Here is a 22,846-nt window from a genome sequence, read left to right as displayed (position 1 = left end):
AAGTGCCAAACAAGCATCAGCATGGATTCTCTATCCTCGTGCTGTCAGCCACATACTTTGATTGGCTTCACATCAGTTCAACTCAGAAGGTGGTGGACCACAGCTGGAGATGGTGTCAAGATGGATCCCGACATCTGCCTCCCACTGTTTTCTCTCACTCTCTCACTCACACACACACACACACACACAGATGCATGTCCTCTCTTCAGTGTTCCCTCGCCTCCACAGTCCCACTGAAGGTTATTTGGAGATTTGCTGCTGGAGGTGGAGCAAGAACTCATAGTACGACAGTGCCGACTCTGTTCGGTCCTCGATCATGTTCTGCATAAAGCTGGCTTTCAGTTGGCTCTCATCCCTGACAGTAGAGAATGACAAAGGATGAAGAAAAAATAAATTCAAGACATCCATTGCAATTGCTCAGTTTACCATTTCAAAGTGCTGACAATGTTTTTTTTTTTTTGTTTTTTTAATGAAAACACTGAAGCACGTTTAAACACATTATCTCTCATTTTTTGACCTCAGAATTCAGTTCCAAGAAACCTCAAAAGTCACCTCAGTTTTCAGACTGTTCAGTTGAATCAGTTGTTATACTATAAACTGATTTATTCAGCCACAACTTTCAAGGGTTTAATCAACTGCAACTGAAGGGAAGCTTAAAATGACAGATTACCTGTCAGAGGCTGAAGGACCCTACCAGCAGCTGTTGGCTGGTTTTCATTTCTCCACACAGGAAAAACCCATGCTTTACTCCACTCTTGCTACTTTTTTTGTTTCCATACACATTAGCTGCGTCCCACTTTGGGGGCTGCATCCTTTGAAGGGTGCAGTTTGAATCACAGCATCGTGAGCAGACCGTCTCATTTGGAAGGCTCCTTCGCAAGCAGCCAAAAAATGCGCCCTTCTTTTGCCGAGCAACAAAGGCTCCAACTGGTGGATCCTTTCCCAAGGTACTTTGTGTGCTGGCTGGGAGCAGAGCATCTGTCAAGACTGCTAGGTGACAGGAACCGTGTTTTGTAATGCAATGGTAAGAGCAGGAACAGCCGGTAATGTAAACAGGAAATACTCCATAAACCAGACCGTCTCATTTTGGCTCGGCCTTCACAACCTACAATGACTACGAAGGCAAGACTGCATCCTTCAAAAGATGCAGGCCCTGAACTGAGACATAGCTATTGCCTTCTGCTGCCCACCTGATAACATGTAGAGAGGGAAAGAACGGTCTCTGATCCCTCAGCCAGCCAATGAAAGCTTTTGTTCTCTGCGACTCGACGGTGTCCAGCTCTGGGAGCAGGTACTGTGAGAGAAGGGTGACAGTCGGGTGTTTATCATTAGAGTAAAGCAGCAGCTTTAGGCAAACAGATGGGACTAATACAACACCCTCAGTAAAGTTCACTGGAAAATCGGCACAGCAGCCTGCACTTCCCTACCAGGTTCTCAGGCACAGCAGCATAGTTGGGCACTCCCAGGACATGTGTGAGGAAGTTGGGGTTGCAGTTCCGTCCGATCCACAGATACATCACCTTTTAGAAAAGAACGGGGAATATATTCCACAATTAAATAGTATTGTGTAAATATTATGAGAGCTACAGTATCACCGTGAACACACCGTAATAAAGCACTTCATTATAGAGTGCTAGGTAACTGCTGACCAGTCAAAACAGATGCTTTATAAAGGAAAGATCCACCTGAAAATATTGTCAGATGTAGACTATGGGTGTATTTTGAGCTGGTTGTTTATGGAATATATTTTTGCTTTTTCCAAGGCTATGTGGTCAAAGATAAACTGGACAGTTACAGCAAAGTGCAAACAAAGAGGATTGTCATTGTTAATACCACAGTCCATCAGTAAGGCTTCGTCACAGAGCTAACACAGGGCCCCAGTGTTTAACTGACAAACATCAGAGAGCGATTTCAGCACAAGAAGTGGTCATGATAGCCCAAAATGGATTTCCATATAAAATGTGCACTGCATTTTGAGTCAAGTAGCTTTTTCTGAGCAAGAAAGATCTTGTTCTAACTATGGAATTATTACTACTCTTTACCCATACTATAACAGGTACTGATATACAAAAGCATTTTTTGGGTTGACAAAGGTCATTTTAAAAACGTAGGGAATTATTAAATCCCACAAACACAGAGGGGAGTCTCAACCTGGATTTCTCCTCAGGATTCAGGCTGGTTCACGGCACCAGCTTTGTTTTTCCTGTTAGCTCATTAGGAGGGCATATTTTAAAACATACTGTTCCAGCGTCCATGAGGAAAGCTCCTTCCCTGCTGAGCTTCTCCACAGACAGCTGCAGGACTCGGGGCTGAGGGATGGTCCGCTCATTAATGTTCAAAGCTCCCTGAAGAGGCAAGAGGAGAGAAGATTACTCAGTAAGAGAGTGATATGTAAAATACAATAACAAAAGACAACAACGAAAAAAACAACAACTTCTCAATCTAAACTGTGTTCTTTCCACATGTCAATAAACTACACAAAAATGTTTTCAGTTTACTCCAATTATATAATCTAAAGGGAAATTTCCTCACCTCATCGGTGAGATCGTCAACACGGTACAGAGCGGGGTGGATCATCAGCATGGTGTAGGCCAGCGGCTGGTACTTCAGCTGATACATGGCAAACACTCGGTCATCCAGCCTGGTGCTGGTGCCCGTCCTGAAGGCTTTCTGCATGACACACACACACAAACATGTGGCTTACAACACCTGATCCTGGAGTAGAAGCAGTTTCTTAAGCACTTGAAAAATGCTGAACAATTCTGAGTATTCTTTGTAGACTAGTAAATTATCTAAATAAGCAAAAAGGCTAAAGACTAATGCTAATTTGCCACATATTGACACTGCAGGTGGATCTAAGTGTAGGCTAGCAGAGACAGAAACACAGTCCAGCCACAGAAGTAGTAAATTAAAGTGGTAAATGTTCTTATATTTGTATAGCGCCTTTCTATGCTTTACAGCACACTCAAAGCGCTTTCACACTATTTGGCCATTCACCCATTCGCACTCCCAAACACACACACATTCACACACTGGTGACATCACCGGGAGCAACTGGGGGTACAGTGTCTTGCTCAAGGACACTTCGACATGTTGACTGGACGAGCCAGGAATCAAACCGCTAATCCTCCGGTTAGGAAATGACCCGGTCTACCTCCTGAGCCACAGCCGCCCCCAAAGTGAAACATAGAATTGTCCACATGCTGTGTTATGACTAGAACATGTGATATAATCTGACCTGTTTGAGCAGGGCAAGGATGTAGAGGGGGAAGAGCCTGAGGCAGGCCGGGGCCAGCAGGCCAGGTTGCTGGATGGTCAGCACAGACTGCCGGTACGATGACAGTGAGTCAATGGCAGCATTGGTCATCGCATCTCTGGCGTCACTCAGACTGGCTGCCATGGAACGGTCCACAGCTGGAGAGAGGGACACATTCCCAGTTGTCAGGAGGAGAGAGGACCTCAGCTCACAGATTTAACAGGTATTCTTCTCATTCATTTTTTGCAGTTCTTTAAAATGAATGAATGGTAGCCATGATGTGAAGGGTGTAGATGAGATTGCAATTTATATCATTCACACTTGGTTTAGACTGACTATACATTTGCAGTGGTAGTGTTCAGAACAGCTGACGCTTACGATGAGATCAAACTGAACGCAATGTCAACTCTTCTGTGGTGTAATCTGAATGTCTGGTCTCTGAGTGAATGTGAGCTGAGCCTGGACAGATCTGACTGCTCAGTACGAGATGGTTGCTATGCAGCCACAGCTGTCACCACTCGTGTCCATCTGTCAGTGCTAATAACAGTGAAGTGAATGACAACCCCGGAAAGATTTAGTATCAGCCAATCAAGACCATTTTCTACGACAATGGAGAAACATTTCAGAGTGATGCTTTACACAAGTGCTCTTCTAATTAAAACATTTTTTAAACTCAAGACTTGAGTCATTCATTTTTGTCAGCTCAAAATGTATTTGACAAATTCTACAACACAAGTGGCAATGTTCTACTTGAAAGTGTTACATAATGTGGTGCATACCCATGCAAGCCAGCAGCCCAGTAATGGCTTGAACGTCTGCTCCAGAGAAGATATCTGACATCGAGTTGACCACAGGGAGACATAAGGTGTGGACACGGATCCTCCTCTCTCCTGTAAAAGAAAAAACGCTTTACGATTTAAACAGAAGACCCAGGAGAAAAAAAAAATCTGTCCTTATTTTCACAATGGATTTGAAACAAAATAAAACAAAAAACAGGACGGATGTGCTGTGTGTAAATACCTTTGCTGGAGGTGTAAAGCAGCGCAGCCTGGAAAGAGACAACCTGCATGTCGTCCAGGTTCTCCTCTATGGACATCTGGACTGCAAAGCCGGCATCTGGGTTCACGTTGGGGAGGGACAACAGATCTGTGGAGCGCACAAACAGGTTTCCGTGGAAAGTGTGGATTGACAGACCTGCAGAGAGAGACAGAGAGACAAACTCAAACAAACTGGAGTGACAGTGCCAAGTGCAGAAAAAGTCCAGCTGACAAGAACTAAAAACGCATTTGCCTGGACTCTGGAGGCATTTTGTTTTCCTTAAAATAACAGAGAGATTAAACTTTAAGGTCAAATCAGGGGCAGCTTCATGTATTCAGGTAGTGTAGAAGTACTGCATAAAAATGATTTAAATATTTTTTTTATAAGAACATTTGATGAGAGCCCTCTGTGCGGACTGGCATGAAAGAAAAATATTTAGCTACTTAGTCTTAACACAGCAGACCTACATTGTTAGTATTTAAAGGGAAAACAGCCCTTTACCCAGTTTAGTTGTTCATGTCTAAAATACTGCTGCAAAAAATATAAAATAAAAACAAGGCAAGAGAAATGCTGACAAGTATTTACTCATCGGAAGTGAACAAACTTCAAACGTGCAAAAATAACTCCAGCTCTTGCGCCTACTGACCTTTGGTGCAGCGTATCCTCATGACGGCCTCGAAGCCGATCTTCCTGATTAAGTACCTCTTCAGATCCTTCTGGAAGCGCTCCACCTGAGCAGGGTTGTGCTGGTGGTGGTAGGAAGGGTAGTAGTAGACACTCCCTGCTGAGTATCTGGATATGCAGCCTGGGAGAGCAAAGGTACACAAGGGGAAAGAAGCAAAGATGAGATGCTGATTGTTGTATTTTGGACACTGCAAATCACAGATTCACACTCAATTCCTCAGCAAAATTCTTGTACAATTATTTTCCCTTGTTTCACAGAAGCAGAAAATAACCAGAAGGTAAATGTAAAGATGATCAAACGTGTAAAAACCTAAATTCTCAGAATCAGGTCTAAATATCTTGTAAACAAACATCAATAAACCCTCCCTTCCCTCTTTCCTTCTATCCTCCCTCTCACATGCATTCATTGTGGAACTCACCAAGTGATGCCAGGTCACAATACCGAGCGCTGAGGAGGAACAGGTCAACAGCCACCTGCTGGCCAGAGCAGTCCAGAGCGAGCTTCTTGTAGAAGTCTGTCGCTGGGGACAGGTGCTGAATGTCCTGTGAGGAAAACAGCTCAAAATGTCAATGTAAAGCTACTATTCTAAAGAGCTGAAGGTGAGGTGTAGGGTGAACAGATCCTACTGGGAGATATCAACACACTTCTCCCTGATGTCCTGGAGAAATTAGAGCTCCTACCTTGGCAGAGGCCCGCTGGTTGGGGTCCTCCCTGGACTGGAGTGCCCCCACGCCGAGGTTGGGCAGGTGAGTCTGAAAGACAGACATGCGGCCTCCGGTGGGAGAGAGCAGCTTGAAGGCTGCTTGCAGAGCTGAACCCAAGGCAGACTGTGTCTCCATGGTCTTCTCAAATAAATGTGGCAGGCTCTTTAGCAGATCCTCCACAAGCTGAAAAACAAACACAGTGAGTGAGTTTTATTTTGCCAACATACCACTGATCCCAGAGGGAAAACCGATATGATTTTCCTTCTGTCAACGAAGAGGTCAGAGCACAGAGTCGGGGTGACTTGGCTGCAGTGTTTAGAAGTGGCATAACATCCTTAACATACAGGCATCATCAGGGTTATTTCCCAAACATGTAAAGAATTAGAATCCACATGGCTTAATTTTATCTTTAACCAGGGTGACATTTCTTACCTCTTTGCATTCATTGAGATTTACTAGAAGGCTATCTGGTGTCGGTAAAAAGACATCTGTGAAGCACAGGAAGTTATTTAAACAAATATAATAGTCATACAAATACACAGATATTAGTAATGATGCTCGTTAAAAGAGCAGCTACCATAAAGCGAATCATTTACAAGAGCATTTGTTTGTGGTTCAAATGATAAAGGAAATAAATCATAAAAAACAGAAGACATCTTCACTTTAGATATTTGGATCGAGCTGAGTGTTAGAGAAGTTTCACTTCTGCGGTAAGTCTTCAGACAGCTTGTGTCGAGTTGATGAAATAATGAGCGTGTAGCCTTTGCTCTCGGCCACGTCATACCTTCAATGTCTGATACGATAAGCATCTGAGGCTGGGAGAGCCCCTCCTGGAGGTTGTAGAAGTGGATGGTGCTGTCGAAGGTGATGAAGCCTATCTTTGTCCTCGAGTCTCCAGGAAGCCTACGACACACACTTACATCAGCTAACATCTATACTTACCAAAGCCCAATTTCAACCTTTCATTAAGAGGTTATCCTACTTCTGTTGAATTATGTTACTTCACTTTTTGGCAATAATTAAATAATTTGTCTTTATTTCCACAGTTTCTAGCAGTAACATTTGCATTCCTGTTAATCAGCTGCTTTAGTGTTCAATTAAACATCTTCATGAACAACCTTAAATATGCTGCTTATCTGTGTGTCAGGCCCACACTGAGTTTAAAAGCAGCAATGGGAACAACAGCCCTGCTTCTTCTCCACATTGTGAATATTTGGAAATTAAATGTTGTACGTACGCACTGATGTTGTCCAGCAGTGACTGACAGAACACATTCAGGTAACCTGTCTCCACTGCATTGTGGGATACATCCAGAACAAAGAGGTAAACAGCAGGCTGTGGTGGCCTCAGCTGGATAAACAGGGCATGGACAACACAAAGACAATGTCAATATCACACAAAACATTTCTCTACAATTTGTACAGAAATATGAGCATACACATACATATATGTGTTCAGATCCTAAACGGGACCAAGGTCAGTAAAACATGTTGAAACCCACCATGTATTCCGAAGGAGCGATGAACTCAATAGTGGCATTCTGGACCTCGGGCCTTTTGTGAGGCTCTCCGTACGACCTGCTGACTGGGTTGTACATAAACTCCTCTGGAACTACAAACAGACACATACACAGTGAGGTTTTACAGTTATAATAATGCATGTGTAGTGTCTATGTACTCTGTGTGTGATTTAATTCTCATGATGATTGTAAAGAAAAGAAGGGAGGCAAAGACAAAAACAATTATTTAAGACTACAGACAAAGGTGGAAACACATTGGGGTCATGGAAAATCTCATACATGCAAACTTATCTAATGGAAAAAGAAGTGTATCCACATCAAATGCATCCCTTTATGAGCTGTATTACTGATCTATAATCCTTATACATATTCACGAAAATATATAATAATATAACAACGAAGACTACTTTCTTCTTCCTTAATATGTTTGAGGAGTCTGTGAGATTAAAATCTTTTCAAGAGAGACCTGGCCAAAAGAGCAGCATAAGAACACAATAAATGCAAAATGGACATAAACAAGCTTCATGCACTGCAAAGGAGAATCGATAAGAGGTAGGTATTACCTAAGATCTTATCTAAAGTATCTAAAGCAAAGTAAAACAATGAATCAGAAACAAAAGCACTGACTAAGAGTGGCATTTGGATGACTTTAAATGAATTTGAATTCGAATTCATGTCTCTCCTTTATCACCTCCTCCCTTTCTTACCATCATTGATCCGATAGCACAGGTTGCACTTCCATCTCCTCTGGTCCAGGAAAGACACAAAGGGGTTGATGTAGGTTCTGCACGACCGACACCTGACAATAGTGCTGGATGTCACCACAGGAAGTTGCTGCAAGAATGAAACCACAGAATGACAAAACAACTGCTGTGTGAGAAGTGCTTCCAGGCAAAGTCAGTTTCAGCTCATTGTAACTGGCATTTCAATAAAGATGTTGTTGTCCAATGTCTGTGCTGTCTCTCCTCAGTTACCACTGGAGCAAACACCAATTCATTCTGACACATTTTACCCAGAGGTGTATTTAGACAAAGCTTACGCGGGGGTGGGGGGCGTCGGGAAGTGTTGAGGATTCTGTGTTTAATCGGTACTTGTCTGATGTCATTATTTGACCTAAACCTAAGAAACAATATTAGGAGAAAGACTGTAGAGCAGGGGTGTCAAACTCAATCGCACAGGGGGCCAAAACTCAAAGCACACTTTAGGTCGCAGGCCTAAATAAACATTTATTTAACAGACTAAAACTAAATGTTTTTGAACATAAATATGAATCGAAACAGACAGGATACAATATTATTCCAAAATAAATAAACTTAAACTTAAAACCAGCCACCGTATTTCTGCTAAGCCTTACATTTGCGCTTTGGTGAAAACGTCTGCTGTGATGTCAGATTCCTCTTCAACTCCTCTACCTTCTGTAGCTTCTGCTCTGCATTCACGTTTTTCAGCGTGTCCTGATGTTTTGTCTTGTAGTGCCGTCTTAGGTTATATTCCTTAATTACAGCCACATTAGCTCCACAAATAAGACACACGGGTTTACCGGCAATGACAGTAAACGTATACTCACCCTCCCAACGGTTTTGAAAGGCTCTGTTTTCAGAATCAGCTTTTCTCTTGGCCATTGTTGGGAGCTATCTTTGACTTGAAATTAGGGTTGTATACATCAACAGACGCTTGATTGATCTGACATAATTGATGCAGGAAAGATTGCAGGTAGCCTATCATTCGGTAAGGCATCTGTTGCGCTGCATTATGGGATTTGTAGTTTGTGTGTTATCGGTGCTTCATATCGCCGGGTCATTAAAAAAAGATATATAAAATGATCTCGCAGGCTGGATGTGGCTCGCGGGCCTTGAGTTTGACACATGTACTGTAGAGGATTTCTAGACTTGAGTTTTGCTGGGCGCACACACTTATTTTACCTAGCACCTCTTTCCATCATGTTAATGCACTAAAACAAATGCAGATCCACACCTCGATGGCTTTCCTGTATTTAAAAAGTGAAGCAGCGGTGATCACTTCCATGTGGAAACATTGCTCTGGGGTGCATTGCTTACATACAGCTGCCCTTACCCCATATTAGTAAACCAGGTTGCAGGCTTACATGAAATATAAAGAGCCCTCGAGAACAATATTGTTTAAGTTCATGACAGATGTGCATGGATATTAAACTGAGGTGTTACCGAGAGGTCTTTAAAGGGGTGGAGCAGCAGGCCCATTGGCAGTTTGGCTTTATTGAGCAGAGACTGGGTCTGAGGGATGCTGGTCAGTGTACAACGAAAAACCCTGGAGACAAACAAGCACAGAAATTAGGAAAACTGCCAGCAGAGATCCTGTTGTCTCTGGTATTTCATGTGCAGACTACTGGATTAAGTTAATGGATGAGCACCTAATTGATCATCTGGGGGCTTCATCTAAATGAAAACCCCCCTCTGCTATGCTTTATACATTCAATCTTAGAAGAATTTCACCAAGAAACTCAGAGAGCAACATCTCCAGGGACAAATAAATGCTTTTGCTGATCTACTGTCAGTGTGTAAAGTAGCACAGATGGCAACCTGAACACAGGCACCATTTGGTTCATCACTGCAACATGCAAAATGTCCTTTAGGTGCATTTATAGGGCCTTCTTTTAAAGTATAATAACATAGTCAAATGATATACATTAAACATAGACACTTGCTATCTGCGTTAGGCCACCATAGCTTACTCTGGGTTGCAGTTAACCTTCTGTATGTCCTGGGGCAGGCAGGGTGTTGGGGCAGGGACTGTTCCTGGAGGCAGCAGGTTCCTCTCCTGCAGTAAGTTGACCACTCTCAGAGCCTCTGGGGTGCTGGACTGGAGGCTCATGGCAGCCCACACGGGCTCAGCTGGGCTGGTCCTGGGCCACCCAGTGGCTGAGAAAAGGGAAAACAACAAGATGTTCAGTCAATTTACCAAAACCTTATGACAGCCAAATCCATTCATCACGGATGGCCACCCCTGCTTTGATCAGCTGATATAGATATCTGCTGATATTCACTGCCTCCAAATCTGACCATGACAAAAAAAACAAACAGATTCATTTAGTAATCACCTCTATATTGCCAAGGCACAGCCAAAAACTGTATGACAATAATGCACGTTAGCTGTGCAATCGTTTGACCAATGTTGAAAAGGTGTCTCTGACCACGGTGCTTACAACTGAACAGAATGTGACAAACCATTATATAAACAACTGAGGTGCTTACAACTGAACAGAATGTGACATATTATATAAACAACTGGAAAATGCAGAGTGCTGCGCTTCAGACTAAGCCAATGCCAGAGCGGCATACTGCTGAGAACTTGGCTGCGCAACACTGGGGACTTACAGGTAAAGTCACAGCATGCGCACGACAACACTAGTGCAATATGGTGCTATTAAAGGGATGAAACCGACTACCATCTATTATGTAACAAAAAAAAAGAATCAACAAACATCAGCAAACCAGCAGTTATTTGCTGGCATAAGCTTAAAAAACTGTTTAGGTGTTTTATTATTCTAAACAATAAAAGTATATCATGTAAATGACTCAAACTACATGTATTTTCCTTCACAGTGTAAAATGAACTGCTCTTGTTTTGTTAGCTCTGTTTCTACAAATACAAAGATGTTATTTCAGAACCAGCTTAAAATTTTCCATATAGCCTACACAGACAGAAAGGTTTTATATGTGCACCAGGTAAAAACAAATGCATGACAGGAGGTGCACGGATCCACTACCAAAAAGAACATGCAAACAAGCAGTGCATGCAAAACGCTCTAACAGTACAAAGCCAGCCTGGGGCTGGACCTCCCCTCTCACCTGCTGGTATGGCTGAGATGCTCGAGTATAAGGTTGTGTGGTGGCTTGCATCGCAGGGTGCATGGGTGAGGTGCCACTGTGGGGAGCTGTGGTGCTCTGGTACCCGGGGGGGAGGGAGGGGTAATGACCCAAATGCCGCCCAGGTGGTCCAGGCTGGGGCAGACCAGCTGTGGAAGAAAACCAAAATAAGTTTAGTTTACATATTACTACACACATCCTTTAAACCTAAAACAATTAGAGATTTATAAATGATTACAGCACACAAGAGCTGACAGACACTGTTGTGCTTCAGGGGAGTTTATTCATTGATTAGCTGTTTATGTTTTGTTACGGTTAGAAATTGTCCAAGGCCTGACAACTACACTATAGCTGCATTTTTTTTTAAACACTATCTTTGGACATGGACATAAATATGTCTGTTTTTGTTTCATGTTATTTTAAAAATGGCTTACAAAAAAGCCTTACCCATTTTATTGTCAACATGATTATAGCTGTTTGATGCTTGTGGGCCATTGCCAGCCACAGTTCCTGTTTCAAAGCAAACACAGACATGAATAATTTTAGTGACACTATCACTATATATCTGTCCCAATATGTTAACTGCAGACGATGAATAAGTAAAGAAATGAACTACAGTTCAAAACATATACAAGATGGACACAGAGAAACAAAATACTAAAGGTGATGCTGGAAATGGATGCAGGGTGTTTTAAGGAAACATTTGTACTTTGGTGCTTGTAAGATCTTTATTCAGAGGTCATATGGGAGATAAAGTGAGACTGGGTTACAGAGAGACAAACTACCAGCAAGAATGTGACACCAGGGATGCACTGATGCTAGAACACTGGGCTACAGCAGCATGGAGACCCAGCTGATCCAGCAGAGCTTGATATGTGGTATCAACAATGAATGAGTGCATCCCTGGACACATGAACAACAGTGCGGAGAGGACAGGATGGGCACCACGGCACTGACACAACATCTAACAGCTACTGCCACATTTATCCACACCTGGACATTCAACATCCCCCTCCTGGCAGTCGGGCTCAGTGGGGGACAGAATGCTGTTAACAGCTGTCCCACACGGAGCTGCACGTGAAGGGAAGCGGGGGGGGCAGAGGGAAACAACAGAAGGTGATCAGAACAAAAATGTCTGAAAAGGTTTCGGTCCCATACTGACACAATGTCATGGTCATCACAGGCAGCGTTCTCACCTAGCACAGATGGGTTGTACTTTATACAGTGGTGTGAAAAAGTGTTTGCCCCCTTACTGATTTCTTATCTTTTTGCATGTTTGTCACACTGTAATGTTTCAGATCGTCAAACAAATTTATATATTAGTCAAAGATAACACAAGTAAACACATCATGCAGTTTTTAAATGAAGGTTTTTATTATTAAGGGAAAACAAAATCCAAAACTATAGAGCCCTGTGTGAACAAGTGTTTGCCCCCCTGTCAAAACACTGGTTTATCGCACCTGAGTTCAATTTCTCTTGCCACACCTGTTCGCAATCAAGAAATCACTTAAATAGGACCTGCCTGACAAAGTGAAGTAGACCAAAAGATCCTCAAAAGCTAGACATCATGCCGAGATCCAAAGAAATTCAAAAACAAATGAGAAAGAGAATAATGGAGCTCTATCAGTCCGGAAAAGGTTATAAAGCCATTTCTAAAGCTTGGGGACTGCAGCGAACCACAGTGAGAGCCATTATCCACAAATGGCGAAAACATGGAACAGTGGAGAACCTTCCCAGGAGTGGCCAGCCGACCAAAATTACCCCAAGAGCGCAGCGACAACTCATCCAAGAGGTCACAAAAGACCCCACAACAACATCAAAAGAACTGCAGGCCTCACTTGCCTCAGTTAAGGTGAGTGTTCATGACTCCACCATAAGAAAGAGACTGGGCAAAAATGGTTTGCATGGCAGAGTTCCAAGATGAAAACCACTGCTGAGCCAAAAGAACATAAAGGGCCGTCTCAGTTTTGCCAGAAAACATCTTGATGATCCCCAAGACTTTTGGGATAATACTCTGTGGACAGACGAGACAAAAGTTGAACTTTTTGGAAGGTGTGTGTCCCATTATGTGTGGCGTAAAAGTAACACCGCATTTCAGAAAAAGAACATCATACCAACAGTAAAATATGGTGGTGGTAGTGTGATGGTCTGGGGCTGTTTTGCTGCTTCAGGCCCTGGAAGACTTGCTGTGATAAATGGAACCCTGAATTCTGCTGTGTACCAAAATATCCTGAAGGAGAATGTCCGGCCATCCGTTTGTGACCTCAAGCTGAAGCGAACTTGGGTTCTGCAGCAGGACAATGATCCAAAGCACACCAGCAAGTCCACTTCTGAATGGCTGAAGAAAAACAAAATGAAGACTTTGGAGTGGCCTAGTCAAAGTCCTGACCTGAATCCAATTGAGATGCTGTGGCATGACCTTAAAAAGGCAGTTCATGCCCGAAAACCCTCCAATGTGGCTGGCTTACAACAATTCTGCAAAGATGAGTGGGCCAAAATTCCTCCACAGCGCTGTGGCAGACTCATGGCAAGTTATCGAAAACGCTTGATTGCAGTTGTTGCTGCTAAGGGTGGCCCAACCAGTTATTCGGTTTAGGGGGCAAACACTTATTCACACAGAGCTTTGTAGTTTTGGATTTTGTTTTCCCTTAATAATAAAAACCTTCATTTAAAAACTGCATGATGTGTTTACTTGTGTTATCTTTGACTAATATATAAATTTGTTTGACGATCTGAAACATTACAGTGTGACAAACATGCAAAAAGATAAGAAATCAGTAAGGGGGCAAACACTTTTTCACACCACTGTATGTCCCTTAAACGTCACATAATAATCATTCACTGTGGGAACAGACTGAGTCTGACATGTCAGCAAACTTGCTAACCTGCTAAAACTTACCAGCATCTGCTCATCTGCAATAACTCTGAAATACTAACTCTACTTATTCAATTTCATGGAAAACTGTCTCCGTTCACATTTTTATTACACAAACTTGCTTCAAACACTTACAAAATAAATGGCCAGTCTGGGCTTGCTGAGCTCATAACAAACCACTGGCAACTTTTAGACCAAACTGGTTGTTGTAAGATACAATACACAAAGTCGCTCAACAAATATGAATTGGTTGTTATAAACAAGGACAACACACAGCTAAGTGTGCCAACATTTTCAGAGCCCTAAACTTACCATCTGCTTTAGGGGGTGGAGGTGTAACATTGGCCATTGGGGGTCCAGTTGGAGGTGGTGTGGGTTTTATGGCTGGAGGTGGGCCTGTAGGTGGGGGCCCATAGGGAACTCTGCTTGGTTGGTATGTGTGAGGAGCCATGGGATTCACTGGTGGAGGTGCAGTGCCTGGTGATAGACCAACAACAGTAAATCTTGTACAGATACATTTTGATTCTTCTCCTTTAGTATATGAAGTGCCAGAAAGTATAACTTCTAAGACTAATAACAATTATACAAAAAACAATAACTTCGGGGGCTAGATTAGACTGAGAAGAGGGTGCATGATAATGACTAAAATAACTACTAATCATTGGGCCTGGTGCATTTTTGCATTTTATTTCAGCACTGTGACATTTTACATTTATCCTAATGAAAAATGTTGTGACTGGTAATACTGTAGACTTGAACATACAGAAGTGACTACAGTGCCTGGCGCTGAAATGCGTAACATTTTAGAGCAAGAAAGCAGTTAATATATCTCCACTAAAGACATCATGAATTCTCCAGAGACCAGCCACTTGCACTGTCACCATTAAACTGGGTAAATTTATCCTGAAGGTACTGCTGAGGGAAAGGTCATTAAAATCAAGTGGTCTCTTCTTTTTGGGAGTCAGAATGTGAACAGGAATTCCCAAGCCAATGCGACCAAATGGTGCAAGTTGGGGGGGGTTAATAAAAGAATCAAGGTTAATTTAAACAACATTCTGACAAGTCCGTCGGACACATTGGCCACAGATAATACAATCAGCTTGTCACACTCGTATCACTGAACCAGGGAAAATGTTAAAGGTACTGAGATTCCCTCTGACTGGTCTTTTGCTTTTGACACTGTGAGCCGACCATCTCTGTGGAGACAACCCTTAAACTCCTACTCGTACTACTGCTACCTGAATTGATCACGTCATAAGAGCACAGGCGAGAGTGTTGTGTGCATCTGCTAATATAATCATTTTAGCAACACAGCCCGCACAAAAAGCTGAAAATGAAATTTGTCCTAAGAGCCACGTCACATCACTACAGAAGAATCACACTGGAAACAATAAAAGTCTTATTTGAACTTTGAACAAATTGAGGGTAAATGAGTCTATGTGCGTGGGACAGCGGCCAGACAACACGTTGTGTAGGAGCAGAGGGCAATGTCCAGCTCCAACATATCAGCATTCTAGATATATCTACAGCACAAATGAACAAAGAATGACAACAAAAAGACATAAGAAGCAAGAACCATGCTGTAACAAAGTTAGACATGAGTTAGACAAAGTGGGACATGAAAATACTTATTGATGGGACCGGAGATTAATTGGCTAAAGTTTACTAATCTGATTTTATTGAAACTTGAGAGAATGATTAATCTTTTTACTGATCTGACCTGAGGAGTGCCTGCATCATTAGTGCATTTGCTACAACTGTCAGTTGGGGCCACCACGTAATTATGTCATTCTTCATTTGAAACTTAAACTGTACTGTGCACTGGATTGTACAGTGACTGTTGTAGGTGGAGCCTTTGTGTTCCTACCTGGCTGGGTGTATGCATGCAAAGATGTGGGGGGCATCCCTGGGACTAAGGGCTGGGTGGTGCTCTGGGACACAGGAGCCGGTGGTGCAGAGCTGTAAGCTGCCGATGACAGTGGCAGCGGCGGTGCTGTTGAACTCGCAGCTGGGTTCACATGATTCGCCGCAGGGCTGGAGGGAGGCATGTTCATGGAGGTGGATGGCCCCACTGGTGGGTGAGGTGTACTGTACTGCCATGCTGGAGCTAGGGGCTGCGGCTGCTGAAGGTTTGAGTAGTAGCTACTAGAAGACACAGGAGCAGGAGGTGTAGCCTGTGCAGGAGGCAGCCTAGGATGGGGGATGGGGCTGGCAGACTGAGGAGGGGTATGGGATGGAGGGCCTCTTATTAGAGGCCTGTTCACCAGTGGCTGGCCTGCTGGAGCTGGGTAGGGGGTGAGTGGCTGGTAGTAGCTGACTGAGGGGAGAGGCTGGTATGCTCCAGAGGGGTAGAGTCCAGGACCAGGGGGTGGGGGAGCTTTGGCCTGCACTGGACTGTACCCTGGTTGGTTAGACATGCCATAGCTGACCCCTGGCAGCTGCTGCAGGGCAACTGGATTCTGTGATGGACCTGGAGACCAGAGGAAGGAAAACAGAGGCATGTTAGAGAATCCAGAGGTGAACCCCAAGTGTCATAACTGCATCCACAGTTCCCTCACTCGAGTCTTTTCCTTGTATCGTAGTCTTGCCCATGCAAAAAATGTGAGAAGAGGAACTGAGTAAACACGTTTCCAGAGACATGAGACGTCCTTTTCTTTTATGCTTCTTCTGAATAAATTTCAGTAAAGGTTCATGCCAGTCCATAAAAAACATCCGTGAAGGATGTCTCCTCCCTTGCTCATAGCTCCGTCAGCAGCCTCCTGGCTCCTCAGAACAGGAATAAGACCTCTGGGACGCCCTCAATCATTCCTCGCTCGACCAGAAAAACTGCCAGGTTGAGCAAGGAACAAACAAATAAGGGAACTGGGATAGAAATAGCAGACTGAACGAATTGAACATTCGGCTTTCTTTCAAACTACTTTCCAGCAATATGGGTGAAATGCTGAGGGGAAAAAGGATGGTGCACTCTCTCATTTACCAGATACCAAGGTTTGCAGCTCTCTAGGTTCCAGTCATGCTTGACCAGAACCATTATGGAGCAATTCTGTAAGGCAGCCTTTTGTTCAAAAGCTTCAAAGCTGAGCCATTAGCATCCCAGACAGATCAAGCCAGCAATGTTAAAAGGCTCTGGGTCTGAAAATGACCTTTTGAGAATCAAGTATTTTTTAACTCAAGCAAAAGCACACCATTGGCTTTAAATCCAATGTAGAGTTCAAAATGGCAGATGACAGACATATGCCTAACTAATGATAGAGACGATACCAGGTGAAAAGCACTCAGAGCCACCAAATGACCAATGAACTGACAACCAATGGTCTAATCTCTTCACCTGGATAACTCACAATGCTCTGCCCTGAAAGACTTTACTTTAGTGAGGTAGTAAATTACCTCAGACATTTCTGGACAATTAAAAACAATCTGATTGCATATCAGGCAGATATCACACTAAAATGTGGCAATTGTTTCTGTTTCCCAAATAACAAGAACAATTGTGTCATATGTAGTAGATAATGCAACAGCTTGCCAACAACAAACACAGTGGCAGTCCTTATCAATGAATGCATTAACAAAAGAACAATCTAGCTAGTATGGATGAAGTGTACTGCTGTTTGCACCCTAAAGAGATTCATTCCACTTAGTTCTTCACTACACAACTGGAAGCAGAGCTAAATCAGCAGAGTGAGAAAGGATTGGAAAACAGCTCTTCTTAATGAACAAAGATAGCTGAAGGTGCATAATCCACCTCAAATCTTTGTTCTGCCCCAGAGCAGGGACATTTTAAGAACAAAAGCCCCTAGTAGGTTACAGCTCATGACCAATCAGAAAGAGCAAGAGTTTACAGCTCATGACCAATCAGAAAGAGCCAGAGTCCTCTCAGCCAATCACAAATCAACTCACTGAAAGGCAGAACACAGGTGAGAATTGAGGGAGTAAAAGCACAACACAAACAGGTTTTGGAGGTCATTTTACTATTAAAGTCATATTTAAGGACTGACTGCAATAAATGTTTGAAATGATGAGCATTTGATAATGTAAACTTTCCAAGAATGCTGGAGAAATTTAATTCCAACCCTAAAACCAATAATTCCTGTTCAAATATGACAGCTTATCAGCATTAGTAGTATGACAGGTATCAGTAAACCTGTCGGTATTCTTCTACTGCTAAATGCCTATGACCAAAAGATATAGAAGGACAGTGGAGATTGAAATCTTTAACTTGATGAATTCTATCAAGACAACCAAATAAGTATTTACTAACGCAGTCATTGGTCCAAGTACTATTTTATGGTCAGCTGCTACATGTGACATGTAGAAACATGGTGTTGAAATATATAAATGACATACACACCAGTCACTTACTTATAACAGACCACAAACATTTTAATTCATATTAAAAATATCCCATAATAAGAGCATTGCTCAGCCCACTCAGCTTTAGTGATATGTTTTCATGTTCTGTTTCTATTGTCGGAAAAAAAACCTTTTTTTTTCAGACTGATCAGAGCTCAAAGATCTGAGCTGATTTATCAGCCTTTATTGACCCATGTCATTCAAGGGAGATTTGGATAAGAATGGGGGGGAATGTAATGAACAATCAGAAGTTCAAAAACATTCTTATCTACAAATTTAGAAAACCAATTACAAACTGGAGCTGTGATTGCTTCAACTGCACAGAACAAGAGAGCTCCTTCACCTTCTTTTTGTCAGCTGTCACTGAGTGTCTTTAGATTGTTTTTCCCTCTGCATTCATGGGAACCAAGTAGAAATGTGTGAGTAATCTAAAACTCAAGTTGGTAATTGAGTGAGCCTAGAGAACGTTCTGCAGAACTGCATCTGGATCAACACCAACGTGCCACATGTACAGTACAACGTAGAAGGCAAACAGAGCCTGCTAAAACTCCATCGTGCACAACTGCAATGGAACTAATAAACCAACGAATGAATTATTCTCTACACTGGAAAAATCCTCAGGAGACAGAAGGGAAAAGACAAGTCACAGGCCAGCTCGTTCGGTGTTTTAATATGACAGGAAAGATCTGGCTAGCCGATTAGCTTGACAGGATATGAATGAGCCTATGTTGACAGCGTGATCACATAATCACTTTTATGTTTGAGAAAAGATGGAGCATCCCAACACTTTGCATAAAATACGTGTTTGTGTGCCATCTCGACAGACCAAAAGTTAACTTAGCACACACTGATTAAATGTAGTTAGCTGGATAGTTATAGTCAGTGTATCTTAACGACAGCAACTATTTTTGTCATCTTAATCAATACAGGTCGAGATTAAACGCAGTTATCCAGTAGTACCTATATCTGGCAGCTCTCCTTTGCCAGGCTATCCTAAGTTACAGTATTATTGACATTAAGCAAATCATTTAGCTAACGGTTAGCAAATAGCCCAGATCCAAAAACTGCCGCTAGCGTTAGCTTTGGTCTACTTTGCCTCGAAGTAAGTTTACTTAAATTGAAATGTTACTCACCATTCGCATATACCTGTGCCGTCCCTGTCCCATTTTGGGGATTAAATCCCGCAGTTGACATGTTGAAACAGACACCAGTATCTAATTTTGAGGTGCTTGGCTGGCGAAAAACTAGCTGCGTCTTTAGCTAGCTAGCTGTCGAAGGGTAACGTTTAACCTGTGGCTCTGACGATGTTGTGTCTAGTCAAACCAGCGTCTACGGCGACGTCTCCCAGTTTCTTGAAAAGTGAATTAGCTGACTTGTAGGCGATCACAGGGTCATGGCTATTACCGAAACCCCGTTCATCTGCCCACGAGTGAGAAACGTTAGGCCTTGTCAGAGTAATCGAGTGAGACACTTCTCCGATTTCGCCGGAAGTTGGGATCACCCAAAAGGATCAACGTAAAAATTGTCGGGCATGCGCAGTGTGTACACGTGGCATTTCCTCCCGTGCTCTTGATTTTCCAGCGTACTGGAAACATGAGAAGATCGTTTATTTTCACGTTTGAGTTTCCCATTTAATGTACAACCACTGCCATTATAAGCATTTCCCTATTTAGCAGGATGCGGCGGAATCGACAAAATATCCACTTATGTTTATATAGATTTTAAACAATTGCCAAAATAAAAGCCACCTACAAAAGATGTAACATTTAAATCCCCGGCAAGATACCTTTTCACCACTTAAGCTAACAAGTTGAGGTGATCGTTTTTGTATTTTTCCTATATTTATACCAGTCGCATGCATAAAAAGTCCAGTTAAATATGTGCATAGGTGTTGTAAAAATAAAATAACAATACAGAACATTAGATCCTCTGTTTATTTCGGCTCTTCTGCCGGAAAGATGATTATGAAACATAAACAGGAAGCAGCTGGGCAGAGTTTGGGGAGTTGTTGGACAGCCATTGCAGTGTCGTGGCTTAGTAAGAAAATACGAAAAAGGAGAGGACGACCTGGCATTTCAGGATCTCTTTTTTGACCGGTAAACCAAGTTACATGACTATAAGCGCGAATACACTCTGTAAATTAATCTGCGCCTAATAACGGGTAAGTATTTAGATATATTCTCTCTCCGCTGATCCTAAAACAATCTAAAGTGAACGTTCGGCATCTTGGCTAGTTAGTTAATTATTCCGGCTGCTAGCGATGCTAGGGTAGCATTGCTGACACCAAGTTGACCAACTAACTCGCTTATTATGAAAGATCTTCGAGCTGGATATAAATTAAAGTTCACTAACTGTTATATTAAACATACACATTTGTTGCTGGAAGGAAAATACCCGTACTCTCGCATAACACTGTTGTTAGTACATCGGCGTAGTGTTTGTCAAGCTAACTGCTAATTAGCTAACGTAGCCAAAAAACCTTCAATGCAACGTCGTCTGTTACAGAGTATGACACGTAGCTGGTGGCTTCCTGCTACCCGGCCTCGGTCAGTCTTTTAAAAACCATACTTAACGTATGTGTTTAACTTTTATATGACTTGTTGTTTTTCCGATATGTTGGGCTTTTAAGTTTTTGTCTTCATAACGCGGGACCAGTCGGAGGCAAATCATCGATGTAATGTTAGCCGTTAACGTAGCGGTAAAGGTTAGCTAACTTTGCCGCTACGTTGACTGGTTGTGATAACAGTTTCGGTTGCGTCTTGCACTGATCATCTTAATTTGTGAGCTAAGACAAATGCAAACTGTTATGTTTGCATAAGTAACGTATTTATGTTCAGGTTTCTTATTATCATGATGTAAGGAAACTAACAGTTGTTCTTCAGACACTGTAGATGTTCAGAAGGTGGCTTGTGCTAAGGGCAAACTGTGTAGCTTGATGGTTTGTAAGTACAGTCCTGTTCAGTTATAAACACTGCAAGTAATGGCGTGTCTAGCTTTGAGGACATTTACAGGCCAATTCATCTAATCCTAACTGTGCAACACATCGGTTATTATGCTTGGTGATCAGTTTACACATTTTGTCTGAACACAACAATCCTATATCCCTTGAAAAAGGTTAAGGCTGCTGCCTTAAGGCAAATATTTTCATTATCGCATGCTTCTTCCCCCCCATATATTGGTCCATATGTCCCAGACTGTTTAACATTCACAGCTGCATCATGCCACACGTGGAAGCATCAGACTGTAATGTGAATGCATGCAGTCTAAGAAACTATTGGGGGCTGGCATGGGGGTATATGGGACCAGAGTGCAGCAGCAACTGATGTGTAATTCAGCTATATTTGCATGATCTTGACCTTTGGCTACCTTATACTTTAGCCCTGGAGTTGTTTGATGGTTATGTAAGTAGGGCTGGAGGTCAGCACCAGCTTCTGTAACTGTCACAGATAAATCAGTAAGAATTGAGTTGAAGTGGAAATGCATAGTGTTTGTGCATCTAATGTAGCAAACAACATGGTTTCACTGGAAAAAACAGTTTGCTGTAAGCGAAGAGGAAGTGTGTTCTTTCTGTGCCTTAATTCTGATATGTTTGTTCACATCTCGTAAGCAAAATGAATCTGCTGTTAACTAGAATGATGAACAAAATGAGATATTTTTTTTAATGCAGAAGCAACAAGCTGTTGCATGTAGTCAGTCAGGGAGCTGTTGATTTCATGCTCTATGCCATATTGATTAAATGCAACCTCGCTAGTTTATCTTGAAATGCTACAGCTATGACTCATTTTTGATTTGTGTTCTCTCCATCTCTTGATGTTTTCAGGTACTTTCCAGGTCTGCAGTATAAATATTAGGCCACAATTTAGTCCTATAGCATGTCACTGACAGTCTATGTACCAAAATAAATACAATGTAACAAATAATGGACAGTAATCAGAGGGAAAGTAATGGGAAAAGACAAACCTTAAACAACTTGTATCTTGCCTCAGTCTTGCTCACCTGCTATGTGATACTCATGACAACACAGCTACACTAACACGATCCAGTTCTTGTTTCTTGTTCTGTGTGTTCATGTCTTCTTAATGTCATTTTCCCCCCACTTTGTTGTTTTTCAGGATTCAACAGCTCCGGATATGTCATTCATATTTGATTGGGTTTACAGCAGTTTCAATAGCGTACTACAGTTTTTAGGTGAGTAATGGTGATCAGATGCACTAATTCATAGTAAACCTGAATTCACTGTTGAAAGCTTTTTAAAGATGATTCCAAACAGCTGTGACTAATCTAGTGTAAACTACACAGTTTGTGTGTTGAGTAGAATGATGAAAAGAGTTGATCCTTTGAGAAGATTAAACATGAGTATAATCTGATTGTCTTTAGTGATCACAGAAAGAATTTTAATTGTTACAACTGCTGGTTTGTCTTACACTACAGTTCTCAAGTGTGCAGTGAAAAGCAGAGCTAGGATTATTGTGCACAATAGCAGGCTTTGTTTCTAGAAATCCATCCCTGCTGTGGTTGAAGCTGAGTGGAAGAAGTAGAGTTTCTATAAAAGTGTTTGGTTACCTTGTTCCCAC

At 42.3% G+C, this 22,846-nt stretch overlaps 2 protein-coding genes across 3 annotated transcripts in view; one reads left to right on the top strand and one right to left on the bottom strand.

Annotated features, from left to right (window-relative positions):
• Positions 1-6: 6 nt before the first annotated feature.
• On the bottom strand, positions 7-19,795 carry sec24a (SEC24 homolog A, COPII coat complex component). Its single transcript, XM_020611988.1, has 23 exons — positions 19,406-19,795; positions 15,790-16,392; positions 14,235-14,399; positions 11,833-11,950; positions 11,030-11,196; positions 9,913-10,099; positions 9,386-9,488; positions 7,910-8,036; positions 7,185-7,294; positions 6,921-7,033; positions 6,468-6,586; positions 6,116-6,171; positions 5,660-5,866; positions 5,398-5,521; positions 4,941-5,099; positions 4,277-4,450; positions 4,036-4,146; positions 3,239-3,414; positions 2,533-2,670; positions 2,241-2,345; positions 1,428-1,520; positions 1,191-1,294; positions 7-355 (listed from the first exon to the last, which is right to left on the bottom strand). The coding sequence occupies exons 1-23, from the start codon at positions 19,464-19,466 to the stop codon at positions 241-243; spliced, it is 3,435 nt and encodes a 1,144-aa protein (XP_020467644.1). The 5' UTR covers positions 19,467-19,795; the 3' UTR covers positions 7-240.
• Positions 19,796-20,251: 456 nt separating this feature from the next.
• Positions 20,252-22,846, top strand: part of sar1b (secretion associated, Ras related GTPase 1B) — an 8,610-nt gene continuing 6,015 nt past the window's right edge. The window contains exons 1-2 of one of the 2 annotated variants that reach the window (XM_020611958.1): positions 20,252-20,368; positions 22,385-22,460. In XM_020611958.1, coding sequence (XP_020467614.1) covers positions 22,403-22,460 — 58 coding nt within the window. In that variant the 5' untranslated portion in view covers positions 20,252-20,368; positions 22,385-22,402. Of the gene's footprint in view, positions 20,434-22,384; positions 22,461-22,846 lie in introns of both variants that reach the window. The other variant, XM_020611957.1, reaches the window with a different exon arrangement.

This window comes from Monopterus albus, unplaced genomic scaffold, assembly GCF_001952655.1.
Source record: "Monopterus albus unplaced genomic scaffold, M_albus_1.0 scaffold119.1, whole genome shotgun sequence".
Lineage (NCBI taxonomy): Eukaryota > Metazoa > Chordata > Actinopteri > Synbranchiformes > Synbranchidae > Monopterus > Monopterus albus.
The sequence above is the reverse complement of the archived record's forward strand: the minus strand, read 5'-3'. Positions and strand labels throughout refer to the sequence as shown.

What these genes read in the sequence shown, in the direction of transcription:
- sec24a (XM_020611988.1), bottom strand. Translation starts at nt 19,466, where the DNA reads ATGTCAACTGCGGGATTTAATCCCCAAAATGGGACAGGGACGGCACAG. An exon ending in GAGGATACGCTGCACCAAAG is followed by an intron (nt 4,451 to 4,940) that starts GTCAGTAGGCGC and finishes CTCTCTCTGCAG; the next exon opens with GTCTGTCAATCCACACTTTC. An exon ending in TCCTCATGGACGCTGGAACA is followed by an intron (nt 1,521 to 2,240) that starts GTATGTTTTAAA and finishes CTTTTCTAAAAG; the next exon opens with GTGATGTATCTGTGGATCGG.